Source organism: Trichomycterus rosablanca, chromosome 14, assembly GCF_030014385.1.
Source record: "Trichomycterus rosablanca isolate fTriRos1 chromosome 14, fTriRos1.hap1, whole genome shotgun sequence".
Classification (NCBI taxonomy): Eukaryota; Metazoa; Chordata; class Actinopteri; order Siluriformes; family Trichomycteridae; genus Trichomycterus; species Trichomycterus rosablanca.
Window position 1 is genome coordinate 6,393,706 of NC_086001.1, and position 20,391 is coordinate 6,414,096.

The window sequence follows — 20,391 nt, forward strand, 5'->3', positions numbered from 1 at the left end:
GGAATATATGTGACCTTTGAGCCCTCAGACAGCATTGCATTAAAACCCATCATGCTACTGTTCTAAATATTGCCACATGTGCTTGGAAAACTTCAGAAACCATTGTCACAGTCACACAGACTGTTGCTGCAACAAGAATGCACCCTGTAACTATTATGCAGAGAAAAATTCTCAGATAGACCAAAAGATAGTGGAAATGTGTGTTCTGGTCATTCCAGCTGCTTTTCAGGAAAACTTGACCTGAAGTTTACCGTGCTACCACCCAGACTGTTATCAACTAGTCTGCCTGCAGTATTGATCTGTCCTCTTTTGACAGTGTATGGTACATCCTGAAGAGAAGAATCATAAAAAACACAAATAAACTTCTAAATTCTATTTACCAAAGAAAAATCATTGCTTTGGACTTTTGTCAGTTAAATAAAAGTTCAGGAGAATTAATATATATATATATATATATATACTGTATATATAATTAGTTATAGTTTGCACTTATTAGACTCTTTGAGACTTTCCATGCTTCATAGAATTGAGGATGTTTTTAGATCAAGGGGGTTCTATTTGAAATGTTCAGCACAAATAAAATTTCTTAATTATTACTCTCTGATAGATTGTACAGTGCGTATTCCAGGCCTAAGACAGTTTTCCAGGCTGCAAGCCTTAACCTGTGATGGGCCATACCTAACACACGCCTTCTCCGACATGTGTAGTAGCCAACCACTTTTTTTCACCTGCCTGAGGCAGGTTCACACAGAGATTACTGTCACGTATGGAGAGTTTCACACTGATTCACTTACTGATTATCCATTATTTTTCATCTCTGTCTAGGTGCCTTCGATTTGTCCTTTTATATTTTTTACAGTGTTCTAGCAGAGGCCACAATCTCTCCCTCAGGTGCCCAGCCATCCCATTGCAGAGCTAAGACTCGAACAAGACCATTAAATGACCATTAAAAATACTATTTAATTAAAAAAATAAAAAAAAACCAGGGAAAAAAAACCCAACTGATGCAAAACTTCAGACCCATAATGGTACAATCCAAATCATTTTGGATTGCCACGTTCTTCTTTGAGAATAAAGATGGTCAGACATTTAAATTCCATGACTAATAGGACACTTCATTTTGGACCAAGGCTCGGTTTGGTCATACATGGGCAAATTTCTAAATGTAATTTTAATGTAAAAGTCACATTGCTTAACTTAAGATAAATAGCAGCCTGGTCTGAAGTAAGTTAGTATGAGTCTCTGAGCAGCTCCAGGTTATAAGTCCCTCTAAATCTGAGCATTGGAAAACTCAGTTAAAGCTTGTACTGTCAAGTACTCCATCAGGGCTTCCCAATGTCCACAATGATTTTGGTATACAGTTGCTTTTTCTCTAATGCCACCACCTTATACGTGAGAGAGTTGATGCCGTCGGTGTCCATTGTCTGTCTGGTATGATGTATTCGCGTGAACCTGAGTAATGAAAAAACACAATAACAAAGAATCTTACACATGTAGCCAATGTACCCAGTGTCATAGACTTCCTAAGTCATGTCTTATCAGTCCTTATCATATTTGGAAAAAAGTCCTATTTGTCCACTTATATATTTCCAGTATACTAGATTTCTAGTCTTATACTTCCAGTACACTGTGATCCATTTCCTTTTTTACAATTTAATACACCTGTTAGCAATAAGTGTGGCTGAAATACTTTAATTGGCTTGCACATTGCAGCAAAAATTAATTACAGCCTCTTAAATGTAATTGGATGATTGCGAGGAGTGTATATGTGTGTGTTCAGGTGTGAATAATTAAAGTCAAAGAACTCGTTTTACCTTTGAGGGTTTGATTCATTTAATTTATCTCTTGTATGACGAATCATCTTACACCTCCCGATGGCTCCAGCTGGCCGAGAGATGGTCATTCCTCTGTAGGACAGCCTACAACAAGAAAACAAGACAAGTAGGTCATGGATTTATTCTTTAATAACTGCTTTATTTAAAAGAGGGTTTCAGTGGACCCACACTGGTCCACTGGGCACTACTTTATCAGAGGTAAAAAAAAAATGTGTGTGTATTTTACCGGTTGTAGATATCGTCATCCTCACCGCCCCAGCCCCAAAAGTTATTGGGAAAGCCATTGATCTTCAAGTACTGTTTTTTACTCATTGCTGATACACCACCAAAATACTGTTTATACGGCAACCTGCACACACATACATGTACCATACATTACATTACTGTATACACACATTTATAATCATAATATAATCAGTGATCTGATTATTCCAGTGATTATGTAAACAACATACTCAGACAACTTTGATAGGAGTATTACTTTTCTATGATTTCAAAAAAAAGGCATTAAACTAGCTGGTTTTAGCTACAAATTTAAAATCTTGCATGTATTTATTATAAATTAAAGGGCGCTGTGATCCAATATGCTTGCACACTATTGCTACAATCTGAATTTAAAGGCAAAAGCTAAGTGGGTAGAACTGTCTCCTCACAGCAAGAAGGTCCTGGGTTCGATCCCCAGACGGGGCAGTCCGGGTCCTTTCTTTCTGTGTCGAGTTTGCATGTTCTCCCTGTGTCTGTGTGGGTTTCCTCCGGGAGCTTCGGTTTCCTCCCACAGTCCAAAAACATGCAGTCAGGTTCACTGACACTTAATTGTCCTATAGGTTAATGGGTGTGTGTATGTATGTCTGCAAAGTGATGAAAATGTGTTACTGTGTACCTTGCACCCATTAAAAAGCTGGGATAGGTTCCAGCACCTGCGACCCTGCTTGGATAAGTGGTTAAGAGAGTGAGTGAGTGAGTGAATTCAAAAGCGCTTGAATGCCAAAGAGGTCCAACACTAAAGCACACTACTGCGGGGTGTTTGAACTCATGAGTTTAAATTTTAGCAGAGCCACCGACCTGGCTGAGTGTCCACACAAACACAATTGGCCGTGTTTGAACTGTGGAAGATTGGGAAATAAAAGGGGGAAATACAGAGAAAAAAAACTATACTGGCTGGCAGTATGCACCAGAAAAATCTACATTGGGGAGATAAAAAGGGAGAAACAAAACATATTGTGAGTTTTAGTAAAAGTTTTATTTATTAAGGATATTCTCAAGTTTTCCGTCCAAGTCCATGTGATTATTATTATGGAAATTTAGCTGTTTATCTAGGCTGGTTCAGGGTAAGTACGCAAGTCTAACAAGGATGTAATGTCTTACCATGTTTGTTTAACACTGTCGAGAAAAAGTCATAAGAAAAATGCTATGATGATTTACCAGAAGGTTCAAGACTGTGTCATATATCGAGAAGGCTACAAAGTAATATAATGTAATAGTGCTGATAAATGCAGCAAAAATAAAAGTGATGAAGAATGCTCAAGAACGCTCAATTGTCAAACTGACAGGGTAGCACCATCACCAAGCTGCAAATAATGAGAGCCTTGGTCTGGCCCGTAGCCACATATAGATATGAAGCCCGGACACTGAAGAAAAAAGAAAGAGATTCAGGCTTTTGAGAACAGGTGTATCAGAAAACTGCTGAAAATCTCATGGAGGAAAATAATAACCACTGAGCGAGTTTATAAGATGGCCAGAACAGAGAAGGTGCCACTGAACCACATTAAGTCCCAGTTACATTGCTGTGGCAGTGTTATGACAGGTCTCAGAAGATGAGAAAGACCAAGAATAAGTGAATTGACAACATTACAACATGGATTGCATTGTCAGATGCTAGTCTGCTCCATGTGGCATGAGACAGAAGTCATTAGAGAAAGCTGAGCCATCTGTGCAGCCAACCATCACAAAGACATTATCAGTACCTTTCTAACAGTAACTAGACAAGGTTGATAAAATGTAATCTAAACTCACCTGAAGCGGAATTTATCCATGGCTACAGAGAGGTGTCTCGGCTGATCAAAACACTTGTAAATGTTGCGGTCATCCACAGGGATGAGATCGACATCACTGAAGACAAAACAGTTGTAGTCATACTCCTTTAGAGCCTCAGTGTAGCCAACATTTAGCAGCTTTGCTCGATTAAACTTGTTCTCGCCGTCCTAAAAACACACATACGATGCAAAACTGCTATCAGCTAACTTAGCTAACAGAGAATCTGATCAGAAAATTCAGTTATGTACACTATATAGACAAAGGTATGTGGACATCTGACCAATAGCTTATTGGATATCCCATTGCAAAATGATTGGCATTCATATAACAGCTTCCACTCCTCTGGGAAGGCTTTCTACAAGATTTTGAAAATCGAGTCGAATGAAATTTGTGCCCATTCAGTCAAAAGAGCATTTGTGAGGTTTGGCACCAATGTCGAACATAAAGGCTTCACAATCAATGTTAATGCAAGATTCATTCCAAAGGTGTTCACTGTGGTTTAGGTTGGGGCTCTGTGCAGGCCACTGGAGTCCACACAAAACTCGTAAATCTTATCTTATCTTATCTTATCTTATCTTATCTTATCTTATCTTATCTATCTTATCTTATCTTATCTTATCTTTATGGACCTCATTTTGTGCAAAGACTAATATTTGCCAAAGAAACTAGGCAGTATATGGCCTGCAAATTTATGACACAGCAAACTCACTGTTATGTTGACCTGTATGGATGGTGCTTCATGTTTATACACAGTTGATTCACAATAGTGACGACAAAAGTGCTGTAGTGCTAACTAAAGCAGTATAGGGTATGCTGTGGTATTCCTGTCTCGCTTCTAGTGTTTTCCAGTGGTCCCAGTGAAATTGAGGGAAAAAAATTCTAATTATCTGATTGTAAAACTGTGAATCAGAAACTAATAGAATAGAGAGGTGTCTTTGTCATTTATACATATACACACATACAGTACATTGAAACTCATTTTCTGCATATGTCCACATTACTAAGCAAGTTCTCTTGAAGCAAATGTCAGTGAACCTGTGCACTAATTTGTGTATACTGACTGTGTTGGTCATGGCTTGAAGTTAAACCATAAGTGAAAGCAAAAAGTGCTGAACAAACAGATGAATATACAGAGGTGTGCAAACAAAAAGAACAAACACATTTTAATGTTATATTTTATTATATGAGCTTGTGTGGTTTCACAGATGATCTGTTGTTGCTCCTATATGCTTAGACATGCACAGTGGCTCGGTGGTTAGCACTTGTCGCCTCACAGCAATAAGGTCCTGGGTTTGATTTCCAGGTAAAGCAATCCGGGTCCTTTTTGTGTGGAGTTTGCATGTTGTCCCAGTGTCTGCATGGGTTTCCTCTGGGTGCTCCGGTTTCCTCCCACAGTACAAATACATGCAGTCAGGCCAGTTGGAGCTACTAAAATTGTTCTGAGTGAGAATGTGTGCAAGTTTGTGTGTTTGCCCTGTAATGGACTGGCGAACTGTCCCGGGTGTTTCCTACCTTTCACCCTGTAAATTGGACCCACCACCAGCCTACAGTGGGACAGCTGGTAGAGTGGATACATGGATACTAGGGTCATTAATTTAATTACTGTCTTTGCTCACTCTCTGTGAGTAGATTAAATGTTGTGTGTTTATGTTCATGTGTGTGTTTCTGTGTGTGTGTGTGTGTGTGTGTGTGTGTGTGTGTACCTGTTCAATGACGTAGACGCCGTAGTCGAGCTGTTGTTTCTGCAGGAGAGGATGCATGTAGAAGAGCCAGTACTTCAGATGATGCTCTCTGTTTCTGAATGGAATGATGATTGCTACTTTCTGCTGAGAAACACACTTGCTAGGTGTGTGACGTCCTCCGAGAGACAGCTGGGGGTCCTTTTCCAACTTCTCCAACTTCACAGGGTCTGAAAAGTCCACTTGTAATGGTCCCACTGAGAGAAAAGAGGAAGATAGACAGAATGATGTTTACATACTTTATGATTTGATTTCACATCTGGTTTGAAATTGATTCGGTAAATGATTCTTTTCAATTTCTTTATTTCAGTATAATGATTTGACTGATTCAGTAATTGATTGATTCATAAAATGATTTATTAATTTTTAATTAATTATTCCTCGTTGCCTTATTGGTAAATTAATTGACTGAAGCATTAATGAACTTATATTTATTAATTCCTTTTATACTTTTATACATTGATGAACAGATTAATTAACTAAACTATTACTATTAATTCATTTTCATCAACTGCTTTATCCTGATCAGGGCCTCAGATTCAAACCCGGATCTCAGCGGTACTAGGTACTATTTTTTTCCGCCCCACATTATTTCTTCTAAGCATCACGGGGCATCACTCACTTATTAATACTCACTCATTCATTTACACAGGGACAATTTTAGTAACCAATTCACCTATCTGCATGTTATAAAGAACTTTACAATATAAGCTTAATGATTCAGATTTCTCAACAGTGACACACAAACCTAAGATCACAATGTGCAATCCCATTAGATATTTGCTAAAACACACATTAACATTGTAAAGAATGTCAAAAGCTTAGGAAACACCCTGTATTGTTTTAGAACAAAGAAAAACACATTTAAAAGAAAAAGGACAGGCGTGTATATACGTCAAGCAACTTGACTGGCCTATACAGAGCCCTATTCTTTACCACACCTGGAATATATTGTAGCCCTGACTATGAGCAAGACCTTCTTGCCAGTTAGTACCCATCCAACTATCATTTTGTGAATGGAAGTAAATTTCTGCAGTCATGTTTTCAAATGTGGTGAAAAGCTTCTCTGAAATGTGGAGGCTGGTAGAGGTTTGGATTTTGGGTGCAATAACAATAGGGCTCCACTACATTAAAATTTATGATTGCCAAATGTAATCAACAGTGCCTTGAGAGATGCCTTCCCTCATCTTTTTTTTTTTTTACTAAATAAACACTTAGCAAAAAAATGGGAGCAACTTTCTATCAGCATTAAACTTCAGGTTTTTCAGGTTAATTAAGGAATGCTGGGTGGTTCAATGCAATTTTGCTGTTAAGACTAATCCTCTGACTAGGTCATTTAAGAAAGTTGATGTTCTTTAAAACAAACCACTGTAGTGTTGATTTGGCTTCTCACTACAAACTTTCCTCTTAGTTTCCAGGGAGCAGCTTTACCCAATTCTGCCACCATTCATTTAATTTATTAACCAGTCCTGACCACATTTACATTTTTAGCAATTAGCAAACGCTTTTATCCAAAGCGACTTACAGTACTGTGACAGTATACTGTCTGAGCAATTGAGGGTTAGGGGTCTTGCTCAAGGGTCCAACAGTGGCAACCTGGCAGTGGTGGGGCTTGAACCGGCAACCTTTCGATTACTAGTCCAGTACCTTAACCGCTAGGCTACAACTGCCCACAACTGCCCAGACTGCAAGTCTCTCCTGCAAAAAAGCACATCCGTAATACAATACTCCCTCCATCGTATTTTACAGTAGGAATGCTGTTACTTGGCTAATGTATTTTGTTTTTAATTTCAGCCACAAGTGTTTGTGGTGTAACACCTGGGTTATTCTGGATACATAAACATTACGTTTAATCACAGCAGTTGACTGAGTGACATTTGAAGTTTGTATGGAAAAACATTATCTTAACAATGTGGCTGTAGTTTTATATTTTCTCCACTTTTGAGCTTTGTGTTGTGTTTAATACGAGGCGATAGCTGTTACTCTAACAGCCAAATGGGAAACAGCCAGACCAAAAGTACCTGTTAATCTTCTAGTAAGATGTTGAAAGAGAGTGCAGCTGGTAGTGTGGGTGACACACAACAACATGCCTCTGATCACTCACTGGCACCTAGGGTTCAGTGCAAACTTTTGCATGTTCTCTTTGGGCAGTTTAGCCTAGCGGTTTAAAAGTACTGGACTAGTAAGCAGAAGGTCGCTGGTTCAAACCCCACCACTGCCAGGTTGCCACTGTTGGGCCCTTAAGCAAGGCCCTTAACCCTTAATTGCTCAGACTGTATATTGTAAGTCGCTTTGGATAAAAGCATCTGCTGAATGCTGAAAATGAACATGTAAATCTTTGAGTCTGCTTGAGTTTCTTTTGGGTACTTTCAGAGAGTGGTTAGGCTGCTATAATTTACCTGTAGGTGTAAGTGAGTGAGTGAGTGAGAGACAGTAAGTAAATAGGTGAGGGGGTAATGTCATGTGATGTGTTGTAAAGCTGTTTAAAAAGTGTTCCCACTTTCCTACTCCTACTACTTTCCTACTTTCCTAATCAATCACTTGAATAAAGTCGTTAGTAGTAATGAATAAATAATTTGCGATGCACTGTAAGTAGAACACGTGTTACCTAAATTTGGAGGGGTGTCAGGACACTGGGGCAGTGTATTATTATCCTCCGAATCAGTCTGGGGTGCAGGTTCCTCCTCCGTCAGGGTGAGGCGCACGGTTTCGGGCCCCCGGTTGAGGTGTGTAGGTGCAGGTGTGTTGCGCGTGAAGTTCTTGAGGTAGAACAGGAGCATGACGGACATGTGCAGCACACAAACCACCACCAGGAGAGAGCAGGTCCTGTTCAGCATCCCAAAACCTCCCGAATGTTCCCTCATCCTCAGTCCTCAGTGCAGCACCAGATCACATCCAGAGAAACTGTTTTAGACACTTAGAAGTGCAGAAAATTCCCAAATCCGATCTATCACTTTTCATCCTTATATGTTTCATTCGTTCCTCCGCTCACCTGTTCACCTGCTCACCTGTTGCTCGTCATCATTGAGTCTTCCGCGACACTGTCGCTCCCTCAGGTGCTGAACTGTCTCTGCCAATGCCCAGGACGTTTCAGGTACTAATCTCTGCACCTCCTACACGTGTAACTAAACCTGTTCCACCTAGTCCAACCTCACTGAGTCCAAGACCATAAACGCTTCAGATTAATTTAAGACCAAGTTTAAGAAGCATTCAAATTCAAGTCACGGTGGATTCTAAAGCAGGAGAAGTCCAAGTCAAGTTTAAGTGTAAAAACATTATTATGATTATTATTATGATTATTATTAGTAGTAGTAGTAGTAGTAGTAGTAGCAACATTATAAGTCTATATGTAAATATAATAAATAGTAAAAAAGCGACGCCGTGTGGTTTAACTAAGAAACTGCAACTCGTGACGACGCCAATTGTGAGCAAAACTGCCGTGAGCTAAATGACTTCGTTAATTCCTTAAATTATTTATATAATTCATAATTATAATTCCTTTTTACAAGCCTGTTTTTTCTTGTAATAAACTGAAGAGAATAAAGGTGCACAATTTATTTTCACTAGAATCACGTCCATTTTGACTGTTTGAATAATTAAGATTAAGTTTAATATTTGTGTGTGAGATGATTTTTAGACATCAGTTTTAACATTCACCTGCACAGCAATCAAAACTAAAATTATTAAAAATGTTTTTGTTCAACTATTCATTTTATTATTATTATTATTATTATTATTGTTATTGTTATTGTGATTATTATTATTATTATTATTATTATTTATCTATTTATTTATTTATTTATTTATTTAAATATGATAAATGGTTAAACAGCGACGCTGTGTGGTTTTAATAAGAAACTGCAACTCTCGTTATGACGCCAGTAGATTGTAAGAGCTAAATTACTGCGTTAGTATATTTGTATGAAGATGCACGATTTATTTTCACTATAATCACGTCCATTTTGTGTGCTGACTGTTTAAATAATTAAGATTAAGTTTAATATTTGTGTGTGAGATGCTTTTTAGACATCAGTTTTAACATTCACCTGCACAGCAATCAAAACAAAAAATATTTAAACTGTTTTGTTCAACTATTCATTTTAAATAAAGTTTTTCTTTATTATTATTATTATTATTATTATTATCATCATTATTATTATTATTATTATTATTATTATTATTATTATTATTATTATTATTTAGTAGTAGTGGTAGTATGCTTATATGGTAGTATTTAATATGATAAATGGTTAAACAGCGACGCTGTGTGGTTCTAATAAGAAACTGCAACTCTTATTAAGACGCCAGTATACTGTATTGTAAGAGCCAAATTACTGCGTTAATTTCTTTAAAAAGTCTGTTTTAACCCTGTAATAACCTGAAGAGTTTAAAGATGCACGATTTATTTTCACTATAATTATGTCCATTTTGTGTGCGAACTATTATTTTTTAATAATTAAGATTAAGCTAAATAAATGTGTGTGAATTGTATTATTATTATTATTATTATTAATCTTAATATTATTAGTAGTAATAATAGTAGTAGTAGTAGCAGCAGCAGTAGATTCTACTGTATATTTAAAAATAATAAAGGGTTAAACAGCGACGCTGTGTGGTTTTACTGAGAAGCTGCAACTTTTTGAGACGCCAATAAATTGTAAGCAAAACTTTAACGTGAGCTAAATTACTGCGTTAATTCTTTAAAAATCAGTTTTTACAAGCCTGTTTATTTCCCTGTAATAAACTGAAGAGTATAAAAATGCATGATTTATTTTTACTAACCTGAAGAGTATAAGATGCACGATTTATTTTCACTATAATTATGTCAATTTTGTGTGCTGACTGTTATTTTAAATAATTAAGATTAAGTTAAATAAATGTGTGTGAATTGTGTTATTATTATTATTATTATTATTAATAGTAGCAGTAGCAGCAGCAGTGCTAGTCTATATTGCAGCGACATGCTCTCCTCGGATGCAGTCAGGTATCCCTCAGCAGCGGAAGACAAATTGACTGCGCTAAATCGAGAGGAAAAAAAAAAGATATACTGTATAGGTTTACATTTTTTCTAATAAAATGTTAAAAATAACTAAAATAGAATATATATAGAAATTAATTAACATTCTTTATAAAAACAAACAATAATTTTATTTAAAATAAATAATTGTTACTATTTTAAGCTTTGCTAAAATTGAAAACTGTCCACTATTTCTTGATTTCCTATTTTTTAGGTAAATGTAAAATCGAGGGTTTTTTTTACATTTAAAGTAAAGGAAAGTAGTTTGGGAACAATGCTGAAATGCAGTGTGTGTTTACTTTAGCTTAGTAGATGAGTTAATGGTTATGTGATCATGTGATATCACTGTGGTTTAAAGATAAGAACTTAAGGTAAGAAACAAGCCAGAGTTTCATACAGAGGAGCAAAAGCTAGACCACTAGCCTACATGGATACCATTTCACAGAAATAAATGTTCTAATAATGAATGTGTGAATCTTTAAGGAGTAAAGTATGAATCTGTTAATTGTTCATTGTTAGTAACTTGTAACTTTATTCTCGTTTTTTTTGTTTTGAAGAGGTTTCACCAGAGGAACCATGTGAGTAACTTCTGCTTACAGTTATGTGTGTGCTGTGTATGTGTGTGTGTGTGTGTGTGTGTGTGTGTGTGTGTGTGAAGCCTGGTTAAGCTACAGTAATAAACATACCACCATAAAAATAATCCACAATAACAGTGACATGTAAGAGTATTGTTTGTATACTAAACAGTATAAAGATACACAATTAATTTTCACTATGGTCTCCATTCTATGTGCTGGCTGTTACTTTACACAGTTAAGTTAAATAATTGTAGATGTTTTTTTAACAGAATGAAACTATAAGCTCCATCCAAATAATGAAATGAAGCTCATGTAGTAAAGATAATATAGAGAGAATTTGTACATGCCAGCACCTGTTATTACATCTCATTCACCCATAGTCTTTAATCTCTTGTATACTCACATATTATTATATACAATAAAATGTATTTGTGCTCTGCAGAGTGTTTTAAACAAGAACTTTGTTGTAAAAGTTGTAAAAGACTTATTGACTTCATATAAAGGTCTGAGGTGGAATACACTTTTTTTGACTCACACTTTTTGTCAGAAAATCTTTGGGCAGTCAGTGATGAGCACAGCAAAAGATTTTATCAGGATATTTTGAATATGGAAAAAACAGGACCAAGAAAAGTTGTCACCTATGTATGTTAACAGACTGTTGCTGGACACTAAAGATATACTTGTACATCACTTTATCTTATACAGCATGTTACTAATGACTCCAGATGCATTAGTGCTGCACACCTCTTATATGGCAATAATCTATAGTCAAATGGGTTAAATAAAGATAAAATTTTGTTCTTCACACTGCTAAAGTTGTCACTTTTTTGCTGTAGGGAGAAGGACAGATGTCTCTCTATGGATTTGTTCCTGCATGTATCTCTGGTTCCCTCGGTAAGATCCAACAACTTGGTTGGATAGGTCATCTCTGTGTAGATGCCAGGCTGGGAATAAAAATCCTACTAGCATTGTTGCTAGCATAAATATCACTAATATTGCTGCTATTGATAAAAATATTGCTATTATTTCTCACTGCTGTTGGTATTTTTACTAGTTGCATTAGTATTTGTGCCACTGGTTATATACTATTAGTATTTACAATTATACTTGTATTTTAAAAAATAGACATCCTAACAGTGTATTGTGTGTGTGTGTGTGTGTGTGTGTGTGTGTGTGTGTTTATGAATGAATGGCTGTTCGACTGTTCTGTAGGTGTTGATTGTGGCAGCGCTCTCCTTTCTGCAGCACAGAAAGAGGAGCCAGCCATTTGAGGAGAGATTTCCTTACCTACGAGGTCGATTCGGCATTGTGGTGTTAGTCTTCTTTAACAATACAGTTGCAATATTCAAATCCCTCCCCCACCTTTAAATGTTTTATGGTGATGTTTATAGAATTGAATGAATATACATGATACATACAAGCATAAGTCAACATAATTAAATGCAAATGTAAATCATATTAAAGTAACTGAGAAGTATTACCCAGAACTCCTTTGTGTACTGTTTATTGAAATCCTGTATTTTATGTGTTGTCATCAGGCCGTTGGATTTTATTGACAGTATGAGTAATCGATGGTCGTACGGGTTTGCGTTTGGTGCTGTTACTCCCAGTGTACTGCAGCTTTTCTCTGAATCCTACACCCCAGTTCCAGTACCAAACTGGGCTAAAGGTGCCAACACTTTCACAATACATACTTTTCAAAGAAAATAAATGAGGTTTAAAAAGAGGTTTAATACTGTAGTTCTTAATACTGTAACAAAAATATGTGTAGTTTATGTCTATTATTTTTAAACTACACTTGTAGAAAAGCTAAGACTAAAATGTTCATTTGCTTAATGCTAGTGTAGTACTATTGAGGGTCCACATGGTACCTTTCAGGTACTCACCTGTTGGGGTGTGTGTGTGTGTGTGTGTGTTACTACAGCTTTCGTGTATCTGGCCGGGGCACTGGAAGTGGGCATGGCCTACCTGCCGTTCTTTCTATGTCTGTCTACTACACACCAATCACTTGGGGGAGTTTTGGGCCTGCTGTACACACATGGCTGGTAATACAGACACACACACAGATACACACACAGTTGTTAGCATCTAACTTGTTACCATGTAATACACTGTGTGTGTGTGTGTGTGTGTGTGTGTGTGTGTGTGTGTGTGTGTGTGTGTGTTAGGTTGATCGTGAGATTATGGGACATTATTACGTGCCCTGGAGGTCCGGTGGGTAAATCTCACCTAATCAGTGTAACATTTACATTTCTTGAACTATGTGTTCTATGTGTATTTCTTTAACAAGGTGTGTTCATGCCTTGAGACCAGTGTATTAAAGTATTACTCATTCTACTGACAATATTGGCCTATAGGAATTGCCCGGCAATGTACTGTTAGTTATACGCACCTATCAGCAGTGTGTGTATCTGTCTAGCAAATCAAATAATTATTAAAAAATGGTGTGCATACCTTTGGCCATATGGTCTATGCATTTGTGTTTATATGGGGTAAACAAACCTGTCCTATTGTGTGTGTGTGTGTGTGTGTGTGTGTGTGTAGGTTCTAGGGCATTATGAGAAGGTTATACTGCAGTGGCCTTGTGTGCTAAGTTTATGTTTTCTAGTTGGACGATTCTTCACAATGCTGTTCAAGAACATCCGAATTCGTCTACAGTCACAAAATGAACAGGTTTTACACACACACACATACACTTTATTGTTTAATCAAACCCTGGTTCGCGACCATTGGGTGGGTCATAAGCCACAAAAAAAAAAAGGATCACAGAAAGTAATTTTAAAAGGTATGTATAAATTAAATAAACTTGTACATGAACTTCCTCTTGTGGAGGCTTTATGTTACATCTTGTAAACCACTATGGGACCATTTTAATGAATTAAGTATATTTAGTTTTGTATTTCGTGTTGATGCATTGTTTGTGTTGCCTGGGTCATGGTAAAAATCACAGACAAAATGTGTGTCACTTGAAAAAAAGTTTGAAAAACCCTGATCTAAGGCACTTAAATAATTAAATATTGCAACAAAGGGGCATACTAGCAGCAAGAGAATAACATTAGACGGATTGTCAATGGTGCTCAGGTGGCACCACGGTAAACACCAGCACACCTGCGCTGACATCTCAAACTCGTAAGTTCAAATCTCTGCTCTGCTACCAGCAGGCTGGGAGCCTACACGGACAATGATTGGCTTATCTGTCAGGGTTGGATGCTGGAGGAGATTCCTCATGACTAATGCAATTATGACCTCTGCTGGCTGATCGACGGTGCCTGCATCACCATCTCTCCTCGGTCAGGAGCAGTAGAGAGAATTTACAATTGGGTACAAAAAAAAAAAAGCAAAAATGGCAATAATTAAATTTTAAACATCGGGGGAAATGTGGAAAGCAAGACCCTGTTTTTAAACTTAAAACCACTGTTTTTAAAACCTTAAAACCTACTGTTTTTACATATACATTACATTAATATCATAGCAATAAATACACATTTCTGTTTAATGTATTTGTGTGTGCGTGCAGGTACAAGAGGAAAGGCTTATCCAATCTAATCAATACAAATATGTTCAGACGCTACTGATATGCAGTCCTCAACGGTAATTAAAAATATATTATATACAAATAAAAAATCATTTATTCATAATTATCACCAGCCCTTTTCATCAGGGTTACAGTGGGTCTAGCACTGCTTAATACCTTACTTACTCCATTCGATTAGTCACTCACTCACTTCTCTCATTCACAACTAAGGGCAAGTTAGATCAGCCATTGTACTCATGTTTTGAAAGGTGAAAGTAAGGCATAAACCATCTACCTTCTAATTACTAATCAAGTACCTTAATCACAGAGCTGTCACTGATTTTAATAATACACATGCTTTGGAATAGGATATCCAACAAACTCATGGTCTAGTGTCCACATATTTTGAGTAAACTCCATAGAACTGGAGTGGACATTGAATTGCTGAATGAACCAAGTTTGTTTTACTGTGGTTCTACTGTGTTTTACTGCAGGTCAGTACAGAAGAACTGGTTCAGACAGAGAGTGTATGACTGGGATCCTTATTTTAAATTTCCCAACAGAATGATAGGAACCTCCATTATCTCTCTCATCGGCCTCTACATGGTCAGTGTATGTGTGCTTGTGTGAGTGTATTTGTGTTTGTGTGTTCATGTTTTGGTCAGTGACTCTGATTTCATTTGCAGTAGATTTGTTTCAGCTACATAATAATATGTATAAAATAATAAAATTTTGCATGTGTACCAAAAATGCTACATACCACATTTGTAAAGTAAAAAATTTAAAATAAAAGATGTGTGTGTGTGTGTGTGTGTGTGTGTGTGTGTGTATGTGTAGATGACCCTGGCAGACTTCAGTGTAAGTGGACATGTGTTCCAGAATCTCGTATCAGTGATCGAATCTCTGGAGGAATTAAATAACAACACCAAAAATCTGTCCTCTGCTCTACTGTCAATTACTCAAGAGTTCAGCCATGTAGCCTGGAGTAAGTCTATCTGTTTTTGTTTGCATTTAGCCATACACATTTATCCAACGCGACTTACAGCTGTGATCCAATACAATGCAAGCAAGTGAGGATTAAGGGCCTTGCTTAGGGGCCCAACAGTGGCAACCTGTCAGAGGTGGTTCCTAAACCATCAGTCTTCTGCTTACTAGGCCAGTAGCTTAACCGCTGAGTGATCACCTCTTCCATTTTCATCTTTATGGCACCTGTCAGTAAGTGACGTTGGTTCTGCACAACACCAGAGTTCTGGGGACATGGGTTTAAGTCCCGCTTCTGTCCATCTCTTCATCCAACTTTTACTCTGATCTTTTTGTCCGTCTTAATATTTATTACTAGATTAAATTTATGGTTTTCAGAAACAAAACATAACAGAAATTGATAGCAATTGTATCCAAGTGTAATATAATAAAATCAACTTACTAGTTAATTGTTTTGTTTTTTAGAGTCATGGGTTTTCACAACACCGTTTGCTTTCCTGACCTCGGTTACCTACACATTTCATGTGTTAGCATGTTACAGGTACCTGTCAATCACAACACAGACACAGAAAGTTTATTTAAATTAAATTGACAGATCTACTGACTGATTAATTGTTTAATTGACAGGAAGCACATTAAGCGGTTGTGGGCGGGGCAGAAGAACTTCTTGCCAGAGAAGTACCACAAACCAACATCTGCTGTTAGCGTGGTGAGTGTATATATCTGTATCTTAATTGTTTTGGATCTATGAAATCAGTGTGAATGGTTCATTTAGTCATGTATGTGTGTGTGTATATATATGTGTATGTGTATATATCAGTGTGTAATGTTTAATAATAATTCCGTTAAATGCAGGCGGCTATTACTCGGTATTCAGGCTGGCAGATTGCCTTTACACTCTGGGGTAAGAAAACTACATAAACACACACAGACACACAGTGCTTTTTTCTTTTCAGCTGCTACCGTGTATAGGGGTCAGCACAATTGATCTGGTCTCCAATATCAGACTTGGTACAGAAATAGGAATGTTCCTGTCACTACCCTCCTATTTCTATCAAGGCTTAGGACCAGCACTGAAAGTGCACTGAATAGAGCATCTCCAAATAGCTAGGTTATTTCAGCCTAATTTAGTTCTTATGAAAGTGTCAGTGGCTGTAATAATCTGTATTTTCTTTCTTTGCAGGTTATCTGATTGTGCACTTTGTACAGTTCATATTTGCACTGCTTTTTGTGTATCTGATTGTGCTGCCCATTCAGAAGGGAGGATTCCTGCACTGGTTCACAAGCTTTCTCATCTTACTGTGAGCATCACTTAATAATAAAATTCACATCAGTTAAGAAAACACATGTATGACTTACATTAGTTAAAATCATTATAGCTTAACATGATTTACTTCTGTTTCACAGGCTGACTATCTTTATTGTGATCGCTCTGGTGGTGCTGCAAATTCTTCTGGTCCAGATATGCTTCCTGCAGGACAAACTTGAACCTGAGGATAAAGATAAGCCATTAGCGCTCAACAACAGGTAACACAACTGTGACTAGTAATTCCAGACTAGTGACATTTGATTAATTAATGTAGGTGCTCAGGTGGTGAAGTGGTCTGTTACGCTAGCCCACCACTGGTAAGATCTGAGTTCAAATCTCAGCAGTGCTGTCAGCCACCCTGGTGTCTACACAGACATGCATGCATAATTTGCTATGTTTGGTGGGTGAGGGCGTGGCTGAGACCCTGCAATGAATATGCACTCTGTCCAGGGTATGCCTGGGTTGCACCAGTATTTACTGATTAAACAGGGCCCGCTGTTACAACACAATAAGAGCTTAGCAAACATGCTAAAGTTTTTTTTTGTTTTTTACCAGACCATACATGAAGGTCTAAGAGACTCAAAAGCACACTGTGCACTGCCTTGATGAGAAATCGATTTGATAAAACTATCCCTTCTCAGCCATCCACTCTCTTGTCTAATCATTTTTTGAATGCACCCTTGATACCCCTCCAGAGCCCAATATTCTTTTAAAAATATGTGTAATTAATAATTGCACAATTAATAATACATGTAACATTAATAATAAATGAGAATACTTTTCTCTCTTTTGCAGGAAGGCCTTCCACAACTTTAACTATTTTTTCTTCTTCTATAATGTCATCATGGGGCTGAGCAACTGCATCTTAAGGCTGCTCAACAGTTGCATTGTGGGTACTTGGCTTGTATCACGCATCGACCGGACCATCATGCAGCGAGGCTATGAGTCTTTGGATCCAGGTTTTGGATATTACAATTATCATAAAGCATTTAGCAGCTAGCTAATACCCAACTAGCTAATACCAGCAAATATGCGTTCACTGGCCTGTTTCAGAATACTAGTAAGCTGCCCCACACAAACATTAATAAATGGGGCAGTGTAGGCATAGGCAAACACAAGTAAAGCCATTAAGGGCTCACATTATGTTTGGGTGTCTTGTGAGTTATGACCAGGCAGTTTTAGATCAGTATGAGCTAAATCTGGGCTGTTCATTAGGGGCCATTGCTAACTACGCTTATTCCAAAGTGGGTCTAAACAGGTCCAGTGCAGACTTGTTTGCTGGGTAGGCTAGCTGTTGTGTAATATAAGTATGTTCACTTGTTTCTTAATGTGTTCATAGGCTATCGGACATGGGTGGGTATGATAATGGCAGATAATCATCACAGCAACCCAGTGCTGATTTGTTTCTGTCACCTGCTGCTTAAACAAACTTTGGAGCGACAAAGGACATCAAATTCTTACTCACAGTTTGACAATGCAGGTCAGAGACAAAACACACACTTTAAAGTAATCAAACTGATAGACCATTAATGAAAAGTCAGCCGTTGTGGTTCAGTTAGCAATTTACCTGTGACTTTTTAAGCATTTAAGTTGCAGCTTACTTTAGAAGTAAGGATGATAATGAATTCTGTATTTATACATTTACAATGGCGTTATGAATGTGTGAATGTATGATATGTAAATAAATTCAGCATGTTCACAAAGTTATGTACTTTGGTCAGCTTGTCTAAGTCTTTTGCTAGAAAGCTCATTGGTTTTCTGGGTCATATTGAATTAAATAATTATAAACATGATTTTTGTGCTTATACATTTTTAAACCCATAAAGTGACATTGGACATACCATGGCCACCTAGTTTATAGTTTGAAACATCATTGTGTTAATAAAATAAATATTATTTTGTCTTTACAGATTTGCATCAAGGTGGCAAGAATCGTACTCGCTGGCTTCTTTTCTATACTCTGCTTAAAAACCCAAAACTCATCCTACTAAGGAAGAGACACCAAAATGACATTCTTCATAGCAACCAGGACCCACTGGAGATTGCCCGGGTTATGACATCACAAATCAAGTATACAGATTCACTAGTCAACATGATGAGTGTTTAGAACTTTTGAAAACAATAGGTCACTAAACTACAAAAAATAGAGATAAAACTGAAAAAAAGAATCATTAATGACACATTTTGAAGAGAATTCCTGTAAGATTCATTCTAAAATGTGAAAAGTTGTGGCAGAGAATTTTAAAGGAAGGTGGTTTAAGGCTAGACAATGTATCATAAGAAAGAGTAGCTGGAAAAATGTCAACATATCAATAGTTATTACAGTACTAGCTTATCAGCTAACAATTGTTTCATGCAGTTAAATTGGCCCTATCTGTTTGATAAAGAGAGATCAGCTGCAGTCAAGCATGATCACTAATGATAAATTATGGTGCTAAGTCACAACATGTAATTACATTATAAAACTTTCTACACTATCAAATTATTCATCAAATTTGCTGTACGGTACATATATATCTTCAGCCAGCAAGAAAACTTACAATAAACTTATGAAAGAAATTGACTTTTTTTTGTACAACAATTTGCTCCAAACATTCAGTCACAAGAATTAAGAGGTATAGAATTGCCCCATAAAGGTGTATATAAACATTATATTCCCATGCCTTACAAAACTGCTTTGCACTGTATGTACCATTGTTTGAGTCAGGTGGTGTTGCTTAACTTGCCTTGAGCGTCATGCACTGTGCAGATTTACTATGCTTGGTTTTTATTGCTTGTTCCTTTCTCAACGTTCAGCCTGACTGAACTTACCACTGACCTTTTCAAAGCACCACCAACAAGACCAATTGTTTATCTGACATACGTAATAGCTATGCAGAGACATGGTAGAGATAAACTGATTCTCACTGTTTTACAAAACACTTAACTGTTGTATTGTGAGACAAAACATGGCATGGCGACCAGTAAACTGCAAAATAGGAAGACCAGGTTTGCATTTCAGATAACAATCCAACATTTACTAATCCTGGAATCACTTGTTGTGGCTTGGTAGCTCTTTAAAAAGATTAAACGCACCCCTTTACTGAAACAATACAGTTTCATTAAGCTATTTCTCTTTTTTTATATTCTCATGTCTCTAAATGATGACCATGGTCAGAGCGTCCTTGTTTTAAACTAAAATACATTTTACAAAAATCTGCATGTGAATGCAGTATGTAGTTAGTGTTAGTCAATACTGTGTATTATTTTTAAGTTTGTAGTTATACAGCCAGCATTAAACTGCAGAGTCATGTGAAAGGTGTAAACGACATGCTAAGCAGAATTGTGCTTATCATGTTTGTTTGTTTGTTTATTAGGATTTTAACGTCATGTTTTACATTCATG

The 20,391-nt window shown here is 37.0% G+C and overlaps 2 protein-coding genes across 2 annotated transcripts; one reads left to right on the forward strand and one right to left on the reverse strand.

The window, feature by feature from the left end:
* Window positions 1-1,015: 1,015 nt before the first annotated feature.
* b4galt1 (UDP-Gal:betaGlcNAc beta 1,4- galactosyltransferase, polypeptide 1) lies at window positions 1,016-8,445 on the reverse strand. The gene is made up of 6 exons (XM_063008252.1): window positions 8,217-8,445; window positions 5,573-5,805; window positions 3,849-4,036; window positions 2,062-2,184; window positions 1,815-1,919; window positions 1,016-1,452 (listed from the first exon to the last, which is right to left on the reverse strand). Exons 1-6 carry the CDS (start codon window positions 8,443-8,445, stop codon window positions 1,323-1,325), a joined length of 1,008 nt encoding a protein of 335 aa, XP_062864322.1. The 3' UTR covers window positions 1,016-1,322.
* A 2,579-nt stretch (window positions 8,446-11,024) lies between these two features.
* stra6l (STRA6-like) lies at window positions 11,025-19,566 on the forward strand. The gene is made up of 18 exons (XM_063009070.1): window positions 11,025-11,203; window positions 12,040-12,097; window positions 12,416-12,516; window positions 12,742-12,872; window positions 13,128-13,248; window positions 13,372-13,417; window positions 13,748-13,876; window positions 14,721-14,794; window positions 15,212-15,323; window positions 15,555-15,702; window positions 16,164-16,239; window positions 16,326-16,407; window positions 16,554-16,602; window positions 16,882-16,999; window positions 17,106-17,225; window positions 17,803-17,966; window positions 18,347-18,487; window positions 18,918-19,566. Coding segments are annotated over exons 1-18 (1,869 nt in total). The 5' UTR covers window positions 11,025-11,201; the 3' UTR covers window positions 19,115-19,566.
* The last annotated feature ends 825 nt before the right edge of the window (window positions 19,567-20,391 follow it).